The 22,078-nt window shown below is 37.4% G+C and overlaps 1 protein-coding gene across 1 annotated transcript; it reads left to right on the top strand.

The window, feature by feature from the left end:
* The first annotated feature begins 1,410 nt into the window (after nucleotides 1–1,410).
* Nucleotides 1,411–21,497, top strand: LOC128234631 (bestrophin-4-like). Its single transcript, XM_052948987.1, has 14 exons — nucleotides 1,411–2,911; nucleotides 4,293–4,427; nucleotides 7,423–7,589; nucleotides 7,880–8,034; nucleotides 8,664–8,741; nucleotides 13,268–13,408; nucleotides 14,299–14,379; nucleotides 16,052–16,206; nucleotides 16,642–16,815; nucleotides 17,678–17,825; nucleotides 18,414–18,721; nucleotides 19,251–19,410; nucleotides 20,625–20,809; nucleotides 21,079–21,497. Exons 1-14 carry the CDS (start codon nucleotides 2,733–2,735, stop codon nucleotides 21,149–21,151), a joined length of 2,139 nt encoding a protein of 712 aa, XP_052804947.1. The 5' UTR covers nucleotides 1,411–2,732; the 3' UTR covers nucleotides 21,152–21,497.
* Nucleotides 21,498–22,078: the final 581 nt, after the last annotated feature.

Raw genomic sequence — 22,078 nt, 5'->3', positions numbered from 1 at the left:
CCCTGCTCACTGTAGGCGAATGTCTACACAGCCTGAAGACGAATTAACCTACTACCTTATTTCGAATCACCGTTCAAACTGATGAAGAATTACCCTACTACCTGATGGCGAATTACCCTACTCCCTGATAGCCAATTACCCTACTACTTCATAGCAAATTACCCTATTACCTGATGGCGAATTACCCTACTACCTGATAGTGAATTACCCTACTACCTGATAGTGAATTACCCTACCACCTGGTTGTCAAGTCAAGTCAAGTCAACACATTTATTCACTCAAGTTCATGCACAACATGAAATAATTGAGGTAATTGATAAATACACTGCATTTCAGAGGCTCAAATTGAGGATTCAAAGACATAACATACATTCAAGTGTATCAAATATTTAAAGACCAGAAAGTCCCGTTTAACAGGATAAATATTTCACATGGATCATTGGATTCGAGCAGTGTTATAGTTACGAGTCAAAAAATGGGTTAAGTACAATGGGAGAGTCAACTAATATATGCAGAAATGTCTTAAATAAATAAGAACAGTAATGTTTAACGAAATTGTTTTAAGAATAACAGATACCATTTTACACATATTAAAAATTTCCTTTTTATTAGTTGTGTTTACCAACTGTTCAAGATTGCGAATTACCCTTCTACCTGCTAGCGAATTACCCTTCTACCTGCTAGCGAATTACCCTACTACCTGACAGCGAATTACCCTACTACCTGATAGCGAATTACCCTTCTACCTGCTAGCGAATTACCCTTCTACCTGCTAGCGAATTACCCTACTACCTGATAGCGAATCACGTGTACCGTACAAACTGATTACGAATTCCCCTAAATCCGGATGGCGAATTACCCTACTGCTGATGGCGAATTACCCTTCTACCTGATGACAAAATACTCTGCTTATATTAATATAAAAAACAACAAAAAAACAACAACAAAAAACAAACAAACATATTCAAATTACAAATTCAGCTGCAACTCTCAAATGTGTTGGTATTAAGCCGCAGTGGCGCATTCGGTAGGGTCACTGACTGAAGACCTTGGGGCTATCGTGCTCAATCATGTTACCGACGAACTTTTCTCCCATTCTTCTCTTTGTTATCTTTTAATTCCTTTTTTGAATATTAAAAACCTGAAGTATATGGGCCTTTAAAATCTGACAGGTGCAGTTAAATAACTTACTTTGAGATAAATGACTATCTCCCAGTAAGTATCATTATATGGGATATATTTGGCCAAGGGTTGGTGTATCGCGAGATAAGTCACTTCGGACAAGATAGAAAACGGTTATAACTATTTATTTAATCAGGAGCTTTTTGGTTCATCATGATCTTTTAAAATTCGTAAACTGATTATATAATGACTTATGGATTATGAAGAGAAAATAGGGATACTTTTAAACAATAGTTATGCAAGGAGTATACAGAAAAATAACGTCAGTTATAAAGAAAAGTGTCATCATTATCTGAAGAAAACAATGTGATTAATTCAGTAATCAAATAAGCGATTAACATATTAACATATTGCGCGTGGTTAATTTAGTGAAACAGGGTTGCTGAAAACAGTTCTTATCAATTAAACATCAGTGCAGCGCGAAAAGGGACACTTAAAAGTTCATGTCAAGACAGTTTGCACTTATAAAACGTTATATATATAAACATATGTAAATATTTTGACGCTGGGTTTACGTTGAGCATGGGGGAAGTTACGTTTTAGACGTTAACACTTTAACGTTACGGCTGTCTAAAATACTGAACGCTACGTCGCTGTCATTGGTAAACTCTACTTGAGATGTTAATGAAATGTTGTTAAGCTAGATCGTTCAGTTTGAGTAAATATAAATTTGACTTGATTAATAAAAGTTATTGTTGCGTTTTTATTTAGTGACGTAAATGCAAATTTAAGCGTTGTAATCTTATATGAAAAGGTGTATACAACATTTTGCAACAGAAAAAAAAAACACAAAGATATGTACGTAAGCTGGATTAATGATATATAGATGGGGTGAAATAAGTGTGTCATGTATTAAATTAAACGTGGTTTTTATGATAATATTAATGTAAAAGGGTGAATAAAAATTCAGCCTACTAGTAGTTAGGACACCATTACAGAAAGATGTCCATATGTGAAGTGGATTTATATAATGTACAAAAACAACGATTTATGAAAGCATCAATGCAAAATACCAGTAAAAAGTGTGATATATTTGGAAATGTGTGCAAAGTGTGGACTTTAAAAATAGTGAAAGTGTATAATTTGCATTTATGTATCGAGTTGTTGTCGGTGTATTTAAGATAATTCACCAGTAAAAATGCGAGGTCTCGATTTCAATCAAGTCAAACATTCCCGTTAAAGTTTGAACGTTGAACTGTCGATTGCAATTATAAAAATATACACCTGCAACGACCTCCAAAATTCAGATGTGTGAATAATGATGACTTTCATAAACCATTAAAAGTGCGTGATGTGGATGAGTTTCACAAACAATTAACAGTGTGTGGTGTGTATGAGTTTCATAAACCACTAACAGTGTGTGGTGTGGATGACTTTCATTAACCACTTACAGCGTGTGATGAGGATGACTTTCATTAACCACTAACAGTGTGTGATGTGGATGAATTTTATAAACCACTAACAGTGTGTGAAGTGTGAATGACTTTCATAAACAACTTAAAGTGTGTGATGAGGATGACTTCATAAATCACTAAAAGTGTAAAGTGAAGATGACTATCATATATCAGTATAAGGTCGCGAGCGCCTCATTTTTGGGGTTCTTTCGACTGCTTAAGGCTTGGAGGGGGAGCGTTTACAAGCTCATCTATAAGGAGACGATAGTGTTCTGTGTCATGTACGCGATCATTAGCCTCGTATATAGACTCGCCCTGAACGCCACGCAACGCAGGTAAGTGCTTCCCCTACAGCCCTTAAATGCACGAGGTACACGTGTACGCACACTGGGACACTCCATGTGGTACAGGTATATGCATACTGTGACACTTCATGCGGTGCACGTGAACGCACAGGGTGACACTCCTAGCGGCGCACGCGAACACACAAGGTGGCACAGCACGTGGTGCATGTTTACGAACAAGGTGACACTCCACGCGGTGCTGGTGTACACACTTTGACACTCCATCACCTGGTGCACGTGTATGCTAACATTGTTAAGGCCGGTTGCCCGACTTGATAGGATAAAAAGGATTATTCCCATTATAATTTTTCTGTCATCTATTGTTGTATAAATTTAGATTCGGTAAGAAACAGCAGATAAATTTGCTATTAACGTTCTTGCTTTATTTTACTTTTTCTTATCTTTAGAATTGATTATATTTCTAACCTTTTTGCTTGTAAAGGTATTTCGATTGTTACTTGTATTATTATTTTTATTTCTTCTATACTGCAGCTTATGGGCCTTATACTTTTGAACGTTAAAGGGACCCGCTCATGTTATTGGCCAATGCACTTTTGATGTAATAAAATAGAGTGTGTTAAATCATTAGTATTTTGTAAACTAAGATAATGACTCAAGGAATGTTTATAAATGCACAAATATTGTCTTTAATATCATCGATTTCGAATAGCGTTACGCGATACATCAAACTGTTTGAAGAATAAGTGATCCTTGCGTTTGTGTATGAATTCTGGTGGGCGAAAGGTTTTGTTGTCATATTTCTTGTTTTTTATTGAATGTACTAGCGTGGGTTTGCACTCAATTAAAACCAGAATTATTTGTTAACGTTCTAATTGTATTTTTCTGCAATTTCGGTATATAAGATTAAGATGGGCGAGTCCATTTAATTTACAATATAACGCTCGTTCTTAATAAGGTTATACATATTAATGCACTATATAACAACATTCGATGAGTACACAGCGGTCTTAAATAATTGTTGCTATCATATCTTATTCACAATTTATTGGCCTGACTTGATAGCAAACATATATAAAAAGGACAATTTGTGTTCAAATGATCTGCTTTATTAAAATTCGCTTGAAAGTAAGTGACCCTTGAAAAGTATTTATAAGTAAAATACATACATGCTCGACACACACCTCCAGCAGTGGAGGAGCTACCTTTTAAATTTGGTAAAAAACTATGAGCATGACAAAAACTATGAGCATGACCTTTAAACCGACAACGTGCACGCCTACCTTTAAATAAATTTACATTAACGGTAGCATCGACTTTTTGTGTCGGCACTGGAGATGTCAAGCCTCATTGTATTGGTATTGTATTGTACTGTACTGTATTGCATTGTATCATTTGCATTTCTTGATTCCAGGTTATTTGAGCAGTTGGTGGCATACTGTAACATCTACACGAACCTGATACCCGTGTCGTTCGTGCTCGGGTTTTACGTGTCCCTGATTGTAGGTCGATGGTGGACCCAGTTCATGAACGTCCCATGGCCCGACAGGTAACCATTTTTGTTTAAACGCCATGTCTGTTTGATCCTGTTTGAAAACATGCTGCACATCGCGATATCATGCAATGCGTAGCGTAATATCATGCTACGCGTCGCTTTACATATCACGCCTCCAACATAAATAATGCAACGCCATTGGTCCAGGACTGGTCACGCGGTGACCCCATATTTTTATATTAGGTCACCAAATTTATATCGTACCAAAATGGCGTCTATTATCCGATTCCGATGAATATTCCGATGAATAAGGGAAATATTCAAACATGTTAACAGGTTGTCGGCGTTATATATACATTACGGGGTTAGTAGGTGACCCGATATGGGATATACAGGGCGCTGGAAACCATATTCGGGTTCGCTCTAACCCGATAAGGCTTCCCTTGCCCCGTATATGCCATATCGGTTCATCCACTAACCCCGTAACTTATAATATCAAGCCATGTGTCGCGTTATATCATATAATACGACGCGTAATATCATGCAATACGACGCGTTATATCATGCAATACGACGCGTTATACCATGCAATACGACGCGTTATATCATGCAATGCGTAGCGTTATATCATTCAATGCGTAGCGTTATATCATGCAATGAGTCGCGTTATAATATGCAATGCGTAGCGTTATATCATGCAGCGTTGAGCAATATCATGCAATGTGTAGCGTTAAATCATACAGCGTCGCGTTATATCATGCAATGAGTAGCGTTATATCATACAATGCGTCGCGTTATATCATACAGCGTCGCGTAACATCATGTAATGCGTACCGTTATATCATGCAGCGTTAAGTAATATCATGCAATGCGTCGCTTTATATCATGCAGTGCGTAGCGTTTTATCATTCAATGCGTAACGTTATATCATACAGCGTCGCGCTATATCATGCAATGCGTAGCATTATATCATGCAATACGTAGCATTATATCATGCAGTGCGCAGCGTTATATCACACAGCGTCGCGTAATATCATGCAATGCGCAGCGTTATATCATACATCTTTGAGTAATATCATGGAATGCGTCGCGTTATATCATGCAATATTTACATCAACACTTCATCCCTTAACGCTTCCTGGGCGCAATATTACTAATGGGCGGGGCATATTTACTACGGAACTATTCTTTTCAATGAAATCGTAGTAAAATTATTGGCAACCTGCAAAACTAAAATCTGCAGTAAAGCAGATAAAACAAAATGAGCAACGATAGTTTGATTGCTTTTAATGTATATTTTGATTTCATGATGGATGTCATATCGTAGGACTGCTTCAAGTGTAATTCTTGCTCTGATCGTACGTTTAGTAAGTTTGATCGTAGATAACGTCATAATCAAACCTATCATAACAGGCGATACGCTTAGAATGCGGACGTACCACTTAATCCATTTTAACGCGTTGCGACCTTGTGTAACTGACCTCCTTAAAATGTTATGGCAAATATGTGCAGTATATGCTTAGTACAGGTTGTACAACACAAAGCAGTTGAATGCATTCACGCGCTATCGGATACTAATCGGGGTCTGCTGTGTGACCAATATTGTCCGTCCGTTGTTTTTTTGTCTTTAAATGCAGGAAAATACTGTTTTATGTTCAGGTTATAAAAAAGGTATACTAAGACCTGTTTTTTATGTATATATATTTCGTCAATTCTTCCTCCTATCCATGCAAACAATGAACATGTATCATAAGGTTAAACTAAAATACAAGATGTTAAGCTCTTGCCGGACCTTGAGCTTTCGGCACACGGACATTCCTGCGTATTTGAGGTGATAGGTATGTGAAGAGGTTAAAGCCCCGATCGGCCAGCAGGGAGTGAAAAACCCAACTGTCTTAGATAAACAGTAGCGCGCGTCCCGGGCTTAAAAGGTGAATACTGTCGGTATATATAGTACCCGATAAAAGACACATATCGACATGATTTGACTTGACTTGAGTATTGATCAAAGGACTGATGATAGCGGTTTTTTTTTCGCACTTCACCCACGGCAAGTTGTTTACTTTTAAAATCTCATAGATGATAGATATATAATGTTGACATTTATAATATAAATGGTAATAACACTCACTGGACACTCGTTTTCCAGAGGCGTTTATAGCTTTAAATGACAACCTCTTCGCTTGTTAGTAATACTATATACAAGCTAGTATTAAATTCCTTTTGCAAGCCTGTGCTTAGTTTCAATAAAGATCGTACGGCTTAGAGCTGCACTCTGACAGTTTTACCATTTTTACTACTTTTTTTATTTCTTTTGTCTGGGAAAGAGCAACTTCTGGCGTAAATATCTGCAAATCAATGACATGAGATTGCTGACAAAAAAATCAGATCGTAGATTTTCATATTTCCGTTCGAAAAATGCATAAAACATCAATTTTTGAACTTCAATATAAAAATCTGCCATCTAATTTTTGTCAGCAGTCTTAGTTAACTAGTTTACATAGATTTTTGCAAATATTGGCTCGTTCCAAGACATTTTTTTTGGTCAAAACGTTTAATCTGTGAGAGTATAGCTTTAAGATCGTAGCTATGCAATGTGGTTTTGGCATAAACTGCTTTTCAATTCAAATCTCGTAAAGACATTGATCGCAAAGACTCTGCCCATAACTTTACGGGTGGTCTTGTGTACTGGTTAAGTAGCGTAAGGTATCATATTGAAACGGGGCCAAGCTTCTTAGTGCAAATGTACCTAATAGTGTCAAGGATGATGAATTGTTCGCATCATGCTAATTACTTGAATAATGGTCCATTTCAAAAGCGAAGTTTTACAGCTAATTTTGAGAGCGGAAAAATATATTACATGTAAAAGCTTTCATAAACGAAAGGAATAAATCGATCGTGAGTGTTTAAGTTTCCTTGTATTTTTTACCCAGATATTTACCGCCTGCATTTTCATTCAGCTAAAACTGCCATATTGTTCCTTTAACAGCTTAAGCATATGCAATTAATAAATAAGTTATTCAGCGTCACACCATTTTTCTCTATACAGAACGTTGTACATTATGGGTAGTTATCTTGTTGGCCGGGACGAAAACAGCCGGATGTTGCGCAGAACGGTTGCGCGGTACATGCTAGCGAGTCTCGTTCTCATCCTGCGGTCAGTAAGCGTCTCGGTGATGAAGCGCTATCCCACAATGGAACATATTGTAGATGCAGGTTTCTTTGGGTTTGACATTGTTTCGTTTATTTTACAATATAAGTTTAATCTTAGCGAAACTAAACTGTGTTTCCAAAGATATCAAACACATAAATATAAAAAAGAGCGTAAAAACATCATATTGCAACGTAATTTGTTCCGGTTACATTGTTATTTGCAACATTATACTGCTCGATTTTTGCAGTTACAAATCATTAACTAAACGAAAACAAAAATGTATAACAATTATCGAAGATGAGCTTTTTCTAACATATTTCGTAACCTTCCGCCTCATTCTTCCGCACCGCAGGTTTCCTTACGCCAGCAGAAGTGGGAATGTTTGAGAATGTGAACTGCAAATACAACAAGTTCTGGGTGCCGCTTGTCTGGGCCAACACCGTTCTCACTACAGCTCGCAGGGAGGGTATTATCGAGTCGGAATACGGGTTTAAGTTCGTTTTAGAGGTTTGTTTAATAGTTTTGCTAGTATTTAATATACATAAATTGACTAGTGATGCTGTGTTAACAACATGATGTCTTCTTCGATCTATTTATCAGCATCGTTTTATATTGAGTAATTCTTTTTTTCACTTGATAACGCATATCATGCCAAAATTTGTCGTTTGTATATTATGCACCAGTCAATTGTAACCACGGCCCCCAAGTCCGGGGAATAGCGGGGACTTTAACTTTCGGTCCAGCCAAGCCCGGGTAGAATCCCTGCCCTACGGAGACGAACTGCTGGTAAATCCCCGCCTAATGCAACCGCACTCCAGGGACCCTAGGAAAGGCCCGTTCTCCGCTATTTTTGTCGAGAAGACAAAACCACCGCATTCACCGGGTGCACTGCGAGGCCACATGGAAGGTAAAAGCACGGCCCATTGCCCCGGCTATCCCCGGTATCCCCCCGACCTGACGGGGGTGGGGGCGTGGTTATAATTGACTGGTGCATTACTTCAGTGTATTTTGTTGTGAAGAAATCATTGTATAACATGTGTCAAGGGAGCATTTTGAGACGATATGATATAACACTATATTAATGATTTCTTGCAAAATTCGGAAGAGTAGTTAGTGTGACTTCCAATGTTTTTCAGCAAATTGCTGACTTCAGAGACAGATGCTCCACTTGTTTCGTGTATGATTGGATCACCATTCCGTTAGTGTATACACAGGTATAGTATTCACTATTCTGTGTTAAGGCTGTAGTGCGCTAGGACTGGATACTTTGATAATCTTTATTCTGAATCAACCATCGGCAGATCAACATAACATTTTTACCATTTGACAAATTAATGTGAGCACGGATGTACGTGATGTTAGCGGCCTTGCGGCCTTGCGGCCTAGCGGCGTGAAGTAAGCGGCCTAGCGGTGTGAAGTTAGCGGCATAGCAGCGTGAAGTTAGCGGCATAGCGGCGTGAAGTTGGCGGCCTAGCGACCTATAGGCCTAATTTCTTTCTCTATTTCAAAGCAATTTTTTTTTGGGAAATCAATGATAAATCAAAGTTTTTTTATTCATCTATTTACATAGCGGCTTTAAATTGTTTTCTATTCAGAACATTTTTCTATACGTTTTCTTCAAAACCAATGATGAATTAACTGTTCTAGTGAACAAATTAGGCCTAAAAAATGTCTGTTTCCTGTAACATGCTGAAAAAAGATGGATCGGTAGGTAGGGATTTTATTTTTTTTTAAATGTCAGAATGATCCAATATTCATGTTTATTTCAGGTCAATTATTTTAAAAAGAATTCAGTGTGATTCATAGATTCAAACTTTCTGCCTTAAATAAGCTAAAACCGGTAGCTTGACAGCCATTGTACATGTATTTCAGTTGTAGAATGCATCCTTTTGAAGGACAAGACCTGGGTTTGACTCCCAGCGGTGGCAACATTATATGCAATTTTGAGCATTGTCAGTATGTTCACCAGGGAAGCAGTTCATCTTTACACTTCGCAAATATAACCCAGTGAAAAAGTGAATCAAATAACATTTAGACAATTTATTTTTGGCAAATGTTTTAAACAAAACTTTCAAAATGCATACATTTTGTAGTAATAAAACATGATGTTATTGCACAAACTATTTAAAATAGACTGTGTAATAATATCAAGTTGTATTACAATTAAATGTACATGGCAACTATTATAAAATAAACAGTGGGCTAGACATGGTAAGAAACATAACTAGACTATAAAATCTGACTAGCATCAAACCGCTGTTACAACATGAACGTGGCAAGAATCTCCACTAAACATATATGAATCAATACTTCGAATGATAAATGACTAGAATCAATGACTAAGCCATTTAACTCTTAGAGCGCTGTCAGAATTTTACAGGTCTTTGGGACCAGTGTAGACCCATGGTCTACGCTGTTCACTGCTTGGACACTTAAACCTTACAAACTGACTCGGCAGCGAACAGTTTAGACCCTGAATGGTCTACACTGGTCACAAAGGCCTGATATAGTCGTGCTTGACACTTTAAGGGTAATAATATAAATCAATGCTTTATAAAATGATACATTGGACTAGAATAGGTTTAAATAGACTAGCATCAGTATCAAAAAGCTTAGACTGACTGATCAAAAATTAATACCATTTTCTTTTTTAAACAGTAAAACAGCAAAACTAGTACACGGACAGTACCTTCATTCAATAGTTTACAAAACTTAAAAAACAAAAACAATTTCCAGTGTTTAATAAACATCTGCTGTATTGATCCACTGTTCATTCTGTAAAAATCTCAAGCACGATCAAAAATAATCAATATAACTTTTAATAGAATACCTTGTCTTATTTCCTTTTCTTGACTTGACTAAGATGGTTAAAAATTCCCAGAGTCAAAACTTGGATAAATGTTCTTACTCTGACGAATGTATTATTTAGTTAATGCATGTTCGTTATGAAACCCAATGCATCCTTGTCAAATCCCAATATGCACCAGCGATTGTTTAGTTGGAACGACATCTTTTTTACTTTAACTTTCAGTTTCACTTTAACGTTTATCTTTTTTCCGGAAGTAAATAAAACATTCAACGTTCCTATTGCCAATATTGCAACATTGTATTTTTCATAAAGGGCATAACCATAACTGTTATACAATACTGTTTTGTTATAGAACTTAACTGTAACAAAGACAACGATTTACGCAGTTCTCCTTTCACTTTCATTAAAATTGACAGGAAGCTAGCGTGCACCTGTTTCCCACGCTTTTTAGGCCATGTGCTACGAAAAATCTCTATTCTAGCACCTAGCCATTTGTTTTCGAAATAGTTTTCAGTAAGGTTAAAGTAGTTCGCGTAGAGTTTTGTTTCCGCAAGTAGTATGCATAACCAGCATAATGTTTAATGAAGGATAAACATAGCAAATGTTGTATCAATTCCAAAAGCGTTTACATTTTATATTACTTCAAGCGCAAAACATACTCGATAGCGCCACCACTAGGGCAACAGCGCCACCACTTTTATAAATATGTGCATTTTTCCTTTTTATTAAGTGCTTATCAGGTTTGTTGTGTTTCGGCATAGGTACTATACATAACAGATATGTTTGCATGCGTGAGAATGTTCTTACGGGGTGTGTAAGCACCAAAATGTACTTGCTATGCAATCAGATCTCAAAATATACACAAGTCCGATTCGGGAGAAAAGCTCCTGACACTGCAGTTTGCACAATATTGAAACGAAATAGTAACCAGCCTACAGTAGAAGTGTTCTTACACGGTACCACATTCTCCTATTTTCGAAATATGTCCGTTAAATTAAATTATCAAATAAAATATAAATCATACTTACGTTTGTTCATGTAAACATAGGGCACAGCTCCACCACGGAAGTGTCGACAGCTCTTTTTCTTTGCACCACCGTAAAGTGGTGGAGCTGGCGTTTAGAGGCCGTGTTAATGGATAAATAAAAAACATTGATTTATCATTGTTTAAAAAAAAAACGCAATAACAATTGCTTTGAAATAAAGAAAAGAAGAGGCCGCTAGGCCGCCAACTTCACGCCACTAGGTCGTCAGACCGCTAGGCCGCTAACTTCACGCCGCTAGGCCGCTAACTTCACGCCGCTTGGCCGCTATCTTCACGCCGCTAGGCCGCTAATTTTACGCCGCTAGGCCGTTAACTTCACGCCGCTAGGCCGCTAACTTCACGTACACTGAGCACGAGTGTTTCAACGTTAGCACTGTTAGAACTGCGGTGTTCAACAACCTAATTTACATAAAATAGTTGCTATATTAGCTACGGGGCTGCGTTCTGCGTGAGGAGCTTGTTAAAATAGCGCTGTTACGGATATTCAAAATATGTTGTTCGATTAAAATAGTGCGAATAAACTGCGCATTTGCGTAGATACGCTTTTAAAATCATATAAAACGCAATCGCTCTAAAATCGATGAGTAACACAACGTAAAATACGCAAATAGTTTCAAAGTAAACGCCCACTGAATCAAAATAAATACATGTATGTTCGCATGTTCGAATATTCCCAGCTAGGTATATATAGATCTTTCGGTTGAAAATCGGGGCCATCGGTTTCGGATGTTACTCAACCCAGATTATTTTTTTTTATTTTATTTTTGTGGGGGGGGGGGGGGGTAAAATGGATTGTATACAAGATGCAATTAAATGCTCATTTTCCGTAAGGTATCATACAAAAAATATTTTTAATAAAATCACAACACTTAAGTTTATGTTTTTATGTTTTTTTATTATTGTATTTCATTTATTGGTATTGTTTCTAGCTTTAAAATAGCTTTAAGTCGGCTTTTACTGGACAAAAATTGTATTAAGATCGTAAGTGTAAAACTGTATCGCATCCTTGAACCTTAAATTTGTGTAAGTACATACTAAACATTACAAACACAGGCAGTTTTGTAGTCAGGCCCACCCTTTTTTCCACGTTGGAACACAATCTGCAAAGTCATATCTTAAAATTAACAATACACTACTATAAAAAAGGTTAAGACTTTTTTAAATGGAAAATCGTAAGATATTTTCAATAAAAACATACATACATACATACATACATACATACATACATACATACATACATACATACATACATACATACATACATACATACATACATACATACATACATACATACATACATACATACATACATACATACATACATACATACATACATACATACATACATACACATGAAAAAAAACTATAAAAACATCTACATCTGTATATACATAAACATAAGTAACAATATGAACACGTGTACACACACATACATATACATATACACATATACATGCTTGCAGACAGACAGACAGACAGACAGACAGACAGACAGACAGACACACACACATACACGCACCCACACACACACACACACACATGCATACATCCATAGACATACATATATATACCCGTATGCATGTGTTCACATGCACATATAAGTTAATTAGCGTATGTTCACACGTATGTATATACATACATACATACACACAATTAAACATACATACATAGACATATGCGCATACAGTATATGTACATACATATACAAATAAACACATACAAAAATATATAAACAAACACATAAACATATACACTTATTAACATTTTGTCATACGAGTTCATCTTTTGTTATGACATACATATACAAGTATACACATATAGCATATGCCCTTCTTATACATATTTACACAGTGTATACACACATACATAGTTCGTATCGTTTTCAGGTAGTGACATTAGCAGTTTACATGTTTTTCGGGGCGTGCCTTATCGGACGTCAATACGTCGAAAACGTGGCTGACGTGCCAGATCTGTACATTCCGTTCTTCACTCTACTACAGTTTCTCTTTTATATGGGCTGGCTTAAGGTAAGGGAGACAGGATATTGGATACGGTTTATAGCCGGAATTTCAGAACAGCCTCATCCCCCCAAATGTCACTAAGGTCATGTGATTAAAACAAAGATCTACTGGCCGATGATTCCATTCATATGTGAATGAAAAATGCTATATATTATTCGTATAATCATTGGCTTCAAACCATCAGCTTTAAACCAAAATATTACAATTCAATCATAATAAGATTATAATTCAATGAGGAAATCCAACAAAAAGTAAGTACTGTCCAAAAAAATTATTAAAATTTAATACCGGAGTTGTATCCCCTGTATTAAATGAATGCCCATGTTGTCTCCGCAATTTAAACTTCATCACTGAGTTGTCTTCCCTGTTTAGTTTGAAACTTTAGTTATATTCCGTTTTCAAACTTGGTACATGAGTTCTTTACCTTGTCTCAGCTTGAAATCTGCATTTCTATTTAATTTAAACTTGATACATTGAGTTATTCCCCCTGATTAAACCTAAAATCTGAGTTGTCTTCCCTTTTTTAACGTGATAACCGTGTTGTTTCCCCTACTTGAACTTGTAACATACTTTGTCTCCCTGTTTACACTGGATACCTGATTTGTTTCTTCTACCTTAACTTGATTCTTAGGTTGTCTCCCATATTTAAACATGAAAAAGTGTTGTTTCCCATATTTAAATGTTAAACTATTAATTATCTTCCCTACTTAAACTTATCGCCTTAAACGTATTACCTTAACTTGGTTCTTAGGTTGCCTCCCATATTTAAACATAAAAAAGAGTTGTTTCCCATATTTAAATGTTAAACTATTAGTTATCTCCCCTACTAACACCTATCACCTGAGTTAGTCTCCCATAATTAAACTTTATACCTGAGTTGTCTCACCTTGTTGTAGGTAGCTGAACAATTGATAAACCCGTTTGGCGAGGACGATGACGATTTTGACATGAACTGGCTCCTCGATAGACACTTTACCGTAAGTGCAAACTTTACATTCAGGAAGTATGGTGGCATATTACTGCCGTAGATAACCTGTTAACATTCGCGAATTGTTTCGTGTAAACCACTTGAGTTTCGCGATAATTATCTAGCTCTCTATTTAATATTCGCGATCCTTTTTCGGTATGATAAATATCAAAATACTAAAAACTGGATTGAAAGTGCCCAGAACTTCCACCTATTACCTTTATTTAGCTGTACATTGTACAAAATTAACAGGTTAACACGTTATGGTTTGCGAATTCCACATAATAAGTAACATAATAACTGGTTAACTAGATAAGTGTTACCACTTATCTATAAATGCATTTTTGGCTTTTAGCAGTAATTTGTTATCTAGTTATGATTTGCGAATTCCACTAAGTAAGTAACTTACTAATTGGTTCACTAGATAAGATTCGTGGAAATAAACTGGTTAACACGAAACAATTCGCGAACGCTATCAGATTATCTGACGGCAACTACATGTATATATATGCCACCATAAGGAAGCTTGGTAGCTATATTTATGATCAGTTGTGTTCATCGACTAGAACGTAACCTGATTTGTGTCGACGCCATGAATTTGGCCCTGGTCTAAGAAAATGTAAAACTATATTTTGAACTAAAAATTAAAAACACACTTTACTGTGCTCAATATTTATGTCAGAAAACCGCCTTAAAATAAATGTTAGTGGTAAAAAACACACAGACAGCGTAACATTCTGCCTCCAAAAACAACCTCAACATACGGTACTTGATAATACGAACTGCACCGCATGAGTATGTGTGTACGTCTCTACAATTATGTTAGCCTGTGTCTTTTGATGACGGATTTCTTTGTCTTTTTCATTTTATATATAATTTTAAATATAATAATAGCGTTTCACTATTTGACGGTATTAGCCTAAATTTTTGATAGTGTGAAGGACTTTTGACCGCTCCACGATGAACATGGAGGGCCGGTGTCCTCGCTTTATATTTTAACAGTTCAGTATATATAAGTATTTAAAAAGAATGTTGTACATACGTATGAACATGACACGTCTATGTTCCTCGCCGGTTTAAACCAGTTGTATGTTGTCACAACACACATCTTTCATGTCATTGCTTGGCCACAGTTTCCTGGCCGGTCCTTTACTTAGATTGATGTCATGTATGAGCGTTAAATTTCATCAGTGGTTTCACTAAATACATTCATTTCGTATATCGTCATTTCTCATGGTCTAAGGAGGGAGTAACTTTGTTTTAAGTTGTACGCACGTACGCATGCGCTGAAGATCTTCCAAAAGTTTTCAATATGTTATAAGTGGTTGCGGCGGTAAAAGTCACATGTGTATACGTTCCTGTTCGTCTATTGTTATGCGCTAAAACAATGTATTATAAAGCTGCTTCAAAAACAAAGTGCATTGCATACTTTATATACCAGTAGCAACTTAATAAAGTAAAAAGGCAAACATTATACTTCTACAAATATTTCTTATGTCTGTACGTCCGTGTGATGGTGGCTAAGAGCCTGGGTGAGAAGTACAACTACGCGCAGCTGGCGTGGCTCGTAAAGAAGGTTTTTTTGACGAGGCAGCCATGGTCAATCGTCAATATATTTATATATACTATTATAACATTAATAGTATCCATACTGGATAATTTGATCGTCTGTATGTGCGCAGGTGGCGATGAACCTGGTGGACTATTGCCACTCTGTGCATCCGCCGCTGGTGAAGGACGTCCATTTTGACGAGGTGACCACGGACGAGCTGCCTTATACCGAGGCGGCAATGGCCTCCCGCCGACCCAACTTCATGGGGTCCACGTATAACCTCGAGTAGGTAGAACAGCGCTTAGGAAGGACATAGGTCTATAGTCCGAAGTCTGCTAGCCTCATCGCATTGATTTACCACTCCGGTAGTTTATAAAAAAAAACGTATAAATACCGAGCCCGCAATTTTATTTCTTTTTAAGGCAGCTGGTATGAGCCTGCATTTTCAACAATTATATCCTGTTATGAATGTTTTGCTGTTAATGTATGTTAATTTATATGTAAAAACATACTTTGATGGGGATTGTGTTAATTATATTTCAAGGCCTTCATGGTTAAAATATATTAAGTACTGCGGTCAAAAACATCATCCATATGTCAGCTGCAATGCAATTTTACACACTTATGTGCTGTAAATATACAGACTGTATTCATGTTTTTATTGTTAAACTAAACATATTATACGTCATGTACGGCTAATCCTTATTTCTGCCATACCAGACGGCCAAGTACTGTACACCAGAGGAACATCGCTAATCCGGAAACGTACGAGGCGGCGCACATGCACCACGGGAGCATCGCCGGCCTTCGAAAGCGCTCCAACACAACCGGGCGAGTCGGAGTCGTAGGCGGCGGATCAAGTTGGAGTTTGTTTGGGGCCAGACCTAGCATACAGTGAGAAAACATTACATTAAGAATTTAAATATTTGTTATATATTTCAAAACGTTTCATGAAAAAAGAAAATCGTTATTAGTTGCTAGATTTTTTAATATAAGCTCTTTCATTGAAACCGATCAATACCTTTAGCTTTTGTCCGATTATCACCAAATTTATACATACATGTTAAAGCTGCACTCTCTCAGATTGAACATTTTGACAACTTTTTTTAAATGTTTTGTCTTGGAACGAGCCAGTTTTTGCATGATTATTTTGCATTCATTTTTGCTAAAATGCATGTAAATCTGTCATATAAATTTGCTGACAAAAAATTAGATCGCAGATATTTATATTTAAGTTCTAGAATTGATGTTTTATGCAGTTTTCATAAACCGTTTTTAACGATTTTAGCCGTAAAACATTAATTATGGCACGGAAATAGGAAAATCTGCGATCTGATCTTTTGTCAGCAGTATTTTATCGCTGGTACGTTTGCAGATATTTAGACGAACATTTGCTCATTGCAAGACAAAAAAAGGTGTACAATATAGTATATTTGTTCGTAGTCACTCCAAAGTTTTGAACCTCAAATTGGCAAACACTGCATTTACCGTGTTCTCTAAAATGGCAAGAGTACAAGCAATAATCACCAAATAACAGGACGTATGTACTTTGTGACAGTTGGTTGTTTACAAAGATAAACAAACATTTCAGTATCGCACACAATGGTGTCCATCTTGTATTTAATTCGTTTAGACAATTATGATTTCTATATCAAATATACTGACATTTCCATTTACCTTAATTCAATAAAGTTACGACATACTAGAATATATGTATAAATACATATGACACAAGTTGTTTTTTATGACCTGACAGGAAGTTCGGTTCCCGAGGCACGCTGAGCTCGCTGGCGAACGGCCACCCGGCGCTAGGTCCGCTCAATTTCTCGGCACCGCCGGACTCGGAGTATCCCCGGAAGGAACATCGTGACAGCAAGAGCAGCCGCATCAGTGACATCAGCTTTGTAAGAATTTGTCTGCAAAACGAATCATTTATGTAGTTATTCACAACAAAACGCGTTTGTAATAGTCTTTTATTGTGTATACCGCTGTTGTCGGGTTTACACAGCGTAGTTTCGCATGGATAGTTCAGCCCCCCCCATTCAAAACAAGGAAATCGCGGTCCAAACTATCCGGTAATAAAAAGTCTTAGTAGCGATTTTGAAGTAAAATCCGGCTTCGAAAGAAAACCGCGAAAACATCTACATAAGTCACGTTACGTATGTTGAAGTTCTGTATGAATATATGGATATAGTTTTAGGAGACTTTAATACAATAATACAGAATGTTTCTATCGTTATCACCGAACATATAAATTCATGCCTGTTGTTTATGAAAGACCAGTAAGGCTGCTTCGTGCCATTCAAAACGAGCAACATGTTGTATTTGTGTTTTTGCTAGTTTTACTAAAAATGTAGGAAAGTTCGTTCTATTTTACTTCTTTGAACCATTACATACATTCACACAGCCTATATATAGATGCACTCTGAAAAAAAGGTTGATGTTCAAAATATGCTATAATCATGTAAGCACTTGTCCACTCGTTCTATCAGGCGACGAGTCAGGGGTCGCGGAACGACTTCTCAGACCTCCCTCCAGAATACGTGCCGCTAAGGCGCGCGAGGACTGCTTCCGACGCGGACCACACTCCGCTCAGGCGCCTCATTGACAGTGAGCGGGAACGGAAGTGGAGCTTCCCACTCAGTTTGCTCAAGCGTCACTCGAAGGCGGCAGTCGGAAGGGAGTTTCCTGGGGAGAGGGGTTCCATCCATTCAGGAGGCCCCTCGATGGATTCAAACATGGACGCAGATGACAACTCGCCGCTGTTGACGCCGGGGACACCCCAAAGTCAACACAAAAGGTAACCCGCGATATTTCAATATATGGTTACGACAGTTTTGGTATTCATTTGCAATAAATTTACTCTGAATTTGCTCAAAAACAAAACGAAAATTTTTAGGAAAAGGATTTTAGGCATAACTTTAATTATCTTAAACCTGTATAAAGATTAACAATACATGTACATCGATTATTTTTATTTACTCAACTTGGGGTTCATTTTTAATGCTGACTCGTGTTCAATTCACTAAAATATGTAACAAAATAATGAAACTATGACACTAAGAATATTTCAATATTGTTTAAACAGCCGATTTCAGTTGTCTTTGAATCATGATAGTCGTATTATCATAGAGAATATTTATTGATAATGAGCTGAAGAACAAACACTGAACAATTTTAAATTGCTGTTCATCAGTGCGTGGAACATTTGTTGCGTGCACGGATAATCGTACTATGGCCATTTGTATTTATACTCCGATAAGCTGCGATTCAAAACACCAAATACTTAAATATTTCATACCACTCACCCGTCTTTTTCTCCTCGGCAGCCGGTTCACGGTAGAGGTCGTGCCGGGTGACCACGAGGTGGACGCGAGCAAATCGGCCCGGAACAAACAGATAATCGAGAAGCACATGTCACATATGGCCGTCTCTCGCCCACCGGTCTTGTCAGCAATTGAAGAGGGAAACACTATTAGGAGCGTTAAGGTAAATACAAGTTTACTTTTTTCTGTCAAGTTGAACTCAGGAAGCCGCAATTTTAAGTGCTACTTACCAAATTATCTGGAGAGAAAGTGACATCCCTACCGCCCATCCCGTTCTTTGAATGACGAATTAGACCAACTAGCAGTGGTCGGTCCCAGTTCCTTTACTTTCACGTCATTTCCTTGCCTTGTTAATGAAAGTATCTGCACTATACATCAGCCTTATTCATTTACAGGAGATCCTGACATCATCGAGTCCCATCCAGCTTCACAGGAAGTGACGTACGAAATGACAATGCAGCTTGAGGTTCAACATCCGGCAACACTCCAATAGTATATCCCTGTTTTGTTGAAACGGCATTCTCTGTTCATTACAGGAGATTCAGGCACCCTCCAGGCTTCAAACCTGACGTTAGAAATGATGGACGAAATCGCCAAGCATATTGAGTTGCCAAATTTGGTCACCCCTCCGCCCCCAAAATAAATAAATCAATCCCGTTTCTTGTTAAATTATTATTGCAGTATATCCAGGTACCTTAAAGGCCTTTCAACTTTGCGCAGCTTCTTTCTCCGGCAACACCTTCATGATACATTATAAATTATCCACTCCTTGTTAAAATGGCAGTCTCTGTTAATGACAGGAGACACTGGCACTCTTCAGTCACGGAGGAAACCATCCAGCAGCGAGGTTCTACTTCCGGCACACCCTGATAGTATATCCCCTCCTTGTTGAAATGGCAGTCTCCTTTACATTCGGAACTCCTCGGCCATTTTTATCGAAAACAACCTCGGATGTATGCCCGTACATCAGTTGAAGTAGTTCGTAATTTTTTGAATTATATCATTAATCAAATGTAGTGTTTCAGTTGCATTTCTTTATCGGAGTTTTAATTGATAGCCAGTTAAGTGTTTTATTGCAAACATAATTAAAATTCACAAGAGTTCAGTCATAAAGTTTAACTTCTAAATATAATTACAACGCGATCTACTTGCAGCGGATTTAAACGTTCCTCTTTTTGAGTATGTAAACCGTCCAAATACATCCGAAGTTGTTTTCGATAAAAATGGCCGAGGAGTTCCGAATGTCTCCTTTAATCGCAGTAGATACAGGCACTCTTCAGTGACGGAGGAAACCATCCAGCAGCTCGAGGTTACACTTACGGCTACATCCAATATTACATTCCCTCTGATTGAAAAGGTAATCTCCGTCCATTGTAGGAGATCCTGACGCCATCCAGTCCCTCCAACTTGTCACTAGAAATGACGGACGAAACAGTCCAGCCACTTCCGGCCACCATCGTGGAGGAAGGGGACGACGTATTCTCTTCCGGGGACGAGGGTCTAGGAGACCTGTCTGACATAGAAGACACGAGATTTAGCGAGAGTCTGGAACTTCCGGAACGGTAAGTGTTAGACACGTTTTAGATTGCTCGCTTAATTTGAATAATTGCATGACTGTTAGCCAGTCATAAAACAGTACGCATTTACAATCGGCCAAGTATATGTACATGTTGGAATTGACCGTTTCTTTATTTACATGTACATGTAAGCATTTGCTTTAATATGCATGTCTAATTGTATTAATGTCAATTTATATTTCATCAAACAAAATCGATCCTTTGATATATTGAATAATTTGTATGTTTATAGAGAATTTCTGTCTCTATTGCAGGATAGGAAGGCGTCGGTTGTTGAGTGAAAGCGGCGATGAAGAGCTGCCAAGTATTCACGTTGAGGAAGTGTGATGTCATCTGTGACGTAGCTCGTAATATACTCACAAGGAATGGCGTTATTTACTTGCGAGGAGTGACGTCATATACTCATAAGGCATGGGTGTTATATACTTGCGAGGAGTGACGTCATACACTCGCAATGCGTGGATCATGGACTCGCACGGAGAAGTGTCATAGACAAATGACATGAACATTGTTTGTTAATGTATCGGCATTTTTTCTGTGCAATGGATAGAGAAAAAAATACAAATACAGGGCGCAAATAATAAAGTAACTTGCCATGCAAGTGGCAAAAATACTATGACGCAATAAAAAGGTTATGCAAGAACTGTTTGCAATAAATGATAATTATGAACAATTTAACGAGACTGGATTTTTTTACGCCAAGCTTCGCTGCGTTTATACTGCGTTGAAGCCTCTCGAGTAATGACTTACCCTTAACTCATAATAGTATATAACATGGTTTAAAATCAACTGAAATTATTACTGCGTATTGTGCGCAGCTTTTCAAATTTGTTTAAATTTACATTTAGGCATGCATGATTTGAATGATAATAGGTTTGTGGGAATTAACATACGACATTTCACATTCGGCATTCCAAAATTGAATTTCGTGATGGCAATATATTGGACACACAATGAAATGAATGTCGTGCTGGCAGTATATTGGACATTGAAATTTCAAAACAAATGCCCTGCTGGCATGAAATTGGAAATTTGACATTAATAAATGAGTGTATACATTGAAGACGACATATAATTTCGAATGACTAATGTCTTTCCAGCACGACATTCATTTTCAAATGTTCATTTTTGTAAAATGCACGACATTTATTTTCTAGTTTGAACGACCTCCAATTTTTGTTTTCAAATCCCGAATTTCGCAAACTGAAGTACCCATTAAATAACAATGCAGCCGAATGCAAGCCTACATTTATC

The sequence above is a fragment of the Mya arenaria genome, chromosome 5 (genome assembly GCF_026914265.1).
Source record: "Mya arenaria isolate MELC-2E11 chromosome 5, ASM2691426v1".
Taxonomy (NCBI): domain Eukaryota; kingdom Metazoa; phylum Mollusca; class Bivalvia; order Myida; family Myidae; genus Mya; species Mya arenaria.
The sequence above is the reverse complement of the archived record's forward strand: the minus strand, read 5'-3'. Positions and strand labels throughout refer to the sequence as shown.

What these genes read in the sequence shown, in the direction of transcription:
- LOC128234631 (XM_052948987.1), top strand. Translation starts at nt 2,733, where the DNA reads ATGACTATCATATATCAGTATAAGGTCGCGAGCGCCTCATTTTTGGGG. An exon ending in CTGAACGCCACGCAACGCAG is followed by an intron (nt 2,912 to 4,292) that starts GTAAGTGCTTCC and finishes TCTTGATTCCAG; the next exon opens with GTTATTTGAGCAGTTGGTGG. An exon ending in GGGGCCAGACCTAGCATACA is followed by an intron (nt 16,816 to 17,677) that starts GTGAGAAAACAT and finishes ATGACCTGACAG; the next exon opens with GAAGTTCGGTTCCCGAGGCA.